The sequence below is a fragment of the Chinchilla lanigera genome, unplaced genomic scaffold, assembly GCF_000276665.1.
Source record: "Chinchilla lanigera isolate Chin_1 unplaced genomic scaffold, ChiLan1.0 scaffold00034, whole genome shotgun sequence".
In the NCBI taxonomy this organism is placed as follows: Eukaryota; Metazoa; Chordata; class Mammalia; order Rodentia; family Chinchillidae; genus Chinchilla; species Chinchilla lanigera.
Genome location: NW_004955435.1, coordinates 85,106 through 90,472, shown reverse-complemented (window position 1 = coordinate 90,472; position 5,367 = coordinate 85,106). Strand labels below are relative to the sequence as shown.

Genomic DNA, 5,367 nt, shown 5'->3' with positions numbered 1-5,367 from the left:
TGTGTGACTGGTTAGACTGGAACTTGATTTCCTCATGATCAAAATGTCATGATGCCATTTCTTTCATAATTAAACGTAATTATGTTTTATGGACAACAAACATTTCTCTTGTTCATTCCATTTTCGACAATGCTGTAATTGACTTCAAAGCCCATGCTCTCTGTCCCCTCATGATACCCACATGTAGTTAGCATTTTTACTTGAGTCCAATGAGAAGACAAAGGATACATGATCTTTTCTTGTTCCCAGCCACATTGTTTTTCTGTTCATTTGTTTTTACAGTACAGGGAGTTAAACTGAGGGTATTTTTATTTTTTGTTTGAGACAGGGCTTGCTAAATTGTCCCGGCTGGGCTTGAACTGGTGACCCTCCTGGTGTGTACCACCATGCCCGGCAGCTGTGTTCTTCAGTCCCTGATAACCTCTTTAAGGACTCTAGGGCAAAGAATATCTTAAGAATTTGAGCAAAAGATGTTTCATACTTGGTTTAATTTTATTTTACAGTTTAAAAATGTAAGTCTATGGTCTTATTATGAAGAGAGCTTTCAAAACCTGTGGTTAGCATGTAATTCTAGCATATATAATAATAGTATAGCATCTGGTTATGTTGCCTTTATTACAGAATTCTACAAGTAAAAAGTTAACCAATTTTCTTTAGTTTCATTAAATGTCTGGGTACTGGGTATAGTAGTAGATACAGAGGATCCAAAAGTGAATTCAATGTTGTGCCTTCCTCTGAAGATTTACTAGGACAGAGATTGCATGAGCAGAATTTCAGCATTGTACTTTAAGTATATTTAGTACTGAGGAGTGTGTATGTGTGTGTGGTGTACCATGTACTGTATTTAGCTGAATTTAAGGCAGATGCCAGAACCTTCTCAGCAAGAAAATGATTGGCATGATATCTCACCTAGTTGAGGTACTGTGTAAAAAACAGTTGGGTGTGTCAGGATCCTCTCTACTTTTCCTTTCTGCTTTTTTGGAATATGGTAATTAATGGCTTTAAAGTTTTAAGTCATGGCTGGTGCCATATTGTAGCACTTACTAAGTCCTTCTCACGTCCTGTGCGTCATGACTGGGAATATGCCTCGTCCTGGTGGGTATTTTTTCCTTCTCAGTCCAAGCTTCTCTCATGTACAACGAGCTCTGTGGAGTATAATTTACTGTCTGTCATAGCTGTGGTCCTAGTGGATAGTGGAATGAAAGCATAGCTTGTTGTGACCCAGCAGTTTGTAATGTGTTACTGGAACTGCTCTAAAATTAATGTACCTTTCAGATTGCTTCCAAGTATGACCACCAGGCGGAAGAAGACCTGCGCAATTGGATAGAAGAGGTGACAGGCATGAGCATTGGCACCAACTTCCAGCTGGGTCTGAAGGACGGCATCATTCTGTGCGAGTAAGTCTGGTTCTCAGAAGGCCAGTGCCACTGAAGGGCCCTTCCCGTGGGCTTCTGCCCTACCCTCCTGGCAGATCCAGGGAGTCACTCCTTGATGCTTTGAAAATGTGTTTCATGCTTTTCTGTGCTGATGTAAAGGAGCCAGGTTAGTACTGCAGGCCTTGGTTTTGTGTGACCTATAAATAAGATGTTTCTTTTATTTTGGTTTTTAGACTCATAAACAAGTTACAGCCAGGCTCTGTGAAGAAGGTCAATGAGTCTGCATTAAATTGGCCTCAGGTAAGAGCCAAACCAGCACTCTCCATTTGTAGTTGGTTTCTTTTTGTATAGCGAAAATGTTCGGGTTTAGATTTTGTTTTATGATTATAGTTTTGAAATAGACATGTTAGCAGAAATTTGTATACATAGCTATATTTTTGCCATTTTCAGAAATGTTTTTTTAATTACAATGAACTGATTCTGTAATTAGTAGATAGTTAGCTTGAAAGTTCTCCAAAATTTAGTCTGTCTGCTTCCAGACAGAATTTGTCAGTTTACCAAGAGAAGTCACACCGAGACCTTAGGATGAATGAGGGGAAAAGCTAAGTGTTGTAATCCACACCTTTAATCTCAGCACTTCTGAGGCTGAAACAGGAGGATTGCTGAGAGTTCAAGATTAGCCTGGCCTGGGCTACATAGTGAGTTCATACGTATCTTGAGCTACATAGTGAGATCCTGGCTCAAAAAACCAAAACCAAACAACAACCCCGAAGCTGAAGGGAAAGCATGGCACTGAGCGCGTCTGTTCCTGGCTCGTCATGGAGCACGGTGTCAGACACAGCCTTAGCTGACATGTGTGACTGAGTGACACGGGTATGTACTCAGTATTGTGAACACAGTACCTGACACAGCCTTAGCTGACATGTGTGACTGAGTGACACGGGTATGTACTCAGTATTGTGAACACAGTACCGGACACAACCTTAGCTCACATGTGTGACTGAGTGACACGGGTATGTACTCGGTATTGTGTTTTTTGAGATAAGAGTAAATGAGCGTTTGGTAACCACTACTTCATTTTGAAATTAAGATTAGAATTTACAATGAATTGTTTATTAGTGAAAGTAGATAAATTTGATAAAATTCCAGACCTGGATAGCTGTGACAGAATTCTTACATAAGGAATACTTGCTTTTAAAGAGTTGAAAAATAGTCACTACTTTAGAATATTAAAATTATTATATGTCTGCTTTTCTAGAGAGAAGTATGCATAGTATATATCTGGTTAAGAGTTCTTGCCAGGTAGCTTTCTGGCTGGCATCTTGTAACTAAGTAGGTATGAAGACAGGATTCTCAAATGTTAAAATTTACCTCTAACAGTTATATGACTGTTTCTTTAAAGTTGGAAAATATTGGCAACTTCATTAAAGCTATTCAGGCTTATGGTATGAAGCCACATGACATATTTGAAGCAAATGATCTTTTTGAGAATGGAAACATGACCCAGGTTCAGACTACACTGGTGGCTCTAGCGGGTCTGGTACGTATACTTCATAGTGGTTAAAAAGATTGCCTGTGCCTTGGTGATGAATTGCATCATTGCTGGCTCGTGGGTGCTCAGAGTACGTAGGGGAGGGGCCTGCCTCGTCTGTAACTGTTAATTCTGTGGAAAGGCTGTCACATCAGCTTCCTCATTCTGCATGGGCTAATTACAACCCTCACATCTCATAGGGCACAGTGTATCACTGAATAGCCTTAAAGTTATTCCTCACCTCGTTTGTTTTACCCAAAGTAGCCTATGTCAGTGGACATTTCTTTGTTGTTCCCTCTGTAATCGTCTGTGGCAGGATATCTGAGTGTCCCTTCTCAGTCAGTGCGTGCATGTGTTTTGTCCAGGCTAAAACAAAAGGGTTCCACACAACCATTGACATTGGAGTTAAGTACGCAGAGAAACAAACAAGACGCTTTGATGAAGGAAAACTAAAGGCTGGCCAGAGTGTAATTGGTTTGCAGGTGAGTGCTGCTTACTCAGTTACTCCGTTTCAGTAGTTCTTGCCATGCAAGACGTTGTCCCTCCCATGAATAAAGTGCAGATAGAAAGGCTGTGGTGTAGGCTTCTGCATGGGCACGTGATTTATATAGTTTATACCCATTTACATTCTGTAAGACAGTAGTTTTGGAGGAAACTTCTGACTTGACACTTGTTTCTGTAGGAAATGAATTTTTTCTAATCATACTGTCTTTTTACTTTTTTTGTAAGAGAATATACTTTAAATTCATGTTGTTAAGCAAATGAAGCAATTTTACAAATTTTAGTGCCGGAGTAATTTTATTTACACTGATAAAATATGATATAACAACTAAGCCCTGCTGAAATTTGTCAGTTTAATTCTTAGAAAATACTCTGTTAAGTCAAGTTTTTCTTTTCACATTGTTCCCCTAGAGAGTCACAAAAACATCACTGCTAATGCCTTAAGTGCTGTAGGCTTTGCTTTCCAATACCTGCTTGATACGTTGCCCCTCTCTTGACTGAGTCTGTGTGAGTTGAATTTAGTTTTCCCAGGTACAAAGTTGGGTAAGTGGTGGGAATTGGAAACCCGAATTTTCAAACAGTAGTCAGCTGGTTAAATTACAACTCATAAAGGAACTTGTAATATAAAAATACACTAATGTTTGAAAGATAGCTTCAGACAAAATTAAAAAGTCCGTTTTAAAATTCTGTGATCAATGTGATTTTATAAAATTTAAAAGCATGTGCATATTTTTGTATGTAAATATGTTTATGTATATAGATATAGGTATGTACACAGGCCCATAACATAAAAATCCTAGAAGGTTTTTACAAATGAAAGCACATCTGGATGGTTCTATTTAAAATTATTTTTCTTCTTCATTTTTGCTTATGTAGGTTTTCTGAATCTTTTCCAGTAAGCAGGTTATACTTTTAGTAATAAATATTTTATTTTAATCTTGTGTATGAAAGAGTAAACCATCAATGGTAGAAATTTGTCTCCAGCGCATAGAAAGGGTGTATAGGTTCAGAAGCCATATGGTTCTTGGCGGGGAAGGGGAGTTAATCACTGTTCCTCTGATTTTGGTTGCATGGAGATTCCTCATTCTGGCTCTCCCTGGCTATTCCAGGCTCTGGCTAGTAGGTAAGAGTTGAAGGCATAAAATGAGGTTACCTTCCCATGAAAATACTACTGATTCTAAACTTAAAAGAAGTGCTACTAAAGTCCCAGAGAAAAATTCCTGGTATTTGTTCTCATGTTTTATGTAAACCATAGCAAAGGTAGAAAGGCATATTGCCTGGCCTAAGATTGCTTTCTTGTCCATAACTGAAGCTGGGATCCCTTAATTTGGTTATCTGTGGCTTGGAGAATAGGGTCAAGAGTAGCAGGGAAAGTATATATAATCCTGCAACTGAAGTAGCTTATTATCTGTTTATCTGTTCATGTGTGCAAGTTTATGTATGGTTCATTATGCTGTGAGGTTCTATCTATACACAGAGAATTTTGGGGGGAAAAATATTGGGTTAATAACACTTAGTTATTGTGGGCGACAGATCAGGCCCACAGTCTCCCAAATGAGTGGACAGTGAAGGCTTAAATAAATGAGACAATTGAAATGATTTTAGGGCTGCAGGAGGGTTCGATCTTCACAGAATTCAAGATTCTCTGGGTTAAGACCTAGAACTTCCCTGGGCAGCCTGTATTATTTGGTTTTCAAGCAAAGGAGGGGGATACTGAAGAAAATGCAGGCATCTGGGCAGGACTTGGGAATCTCTTTCTTTTCTTTCTTTCTTTCTTTCTTTCTTCCTTTCTTCCTTTCTTCCTTTCTTCCTTTCTTTCCTTTCTTTCCTTTCTTTCCTTTCTTTCCTTTCTTTCCTTTCCTTTCTTTCCTTTCTTTCCTTTCTTTCCTTTCTTTCCTTTCTTTTCTTTTTCTTTCTTTCCTTCCTTTCCTTTCCTTTCCTTCCCTTTCCCTTTCCCTT

At 38.8% G+C, this 5,367-nt stretch overlaps 1 protein-coding gene across 1 annotated transcript in view; it reads left to right on the top strand.

The window, feature by feature from the left end:
- Positions 1-1,256: 1,256 nt before the first annotated feature.
- Cnn3 (calponin 3, acidic) overlaps positions 1,257-5,367 on the top strand; it is a 9,032-nt gene continuing 4,921 nt past the window's right edge. The window contains exons 1-4 of the mRNA XM_013516526.1: positions 1,257-1,397; positions 1,610-1,676; positions 2,779-2,916; positions 3,273-3,389. Coding sequence (XP_013371980.1) covers positions 1,342-1,397; positions 1,610-1,676; positions 2,779-2,916; positions 3,273-3,389 — 378 coding nt within the window. The 5' untranslated portion in view covers positions 1,257-1,341. The remainder of the gene's footprint in view (positions 1,398-1,609; positions 1,677-2,778; positions 2,917-3,272; positions 3,390-5,367) is intronic.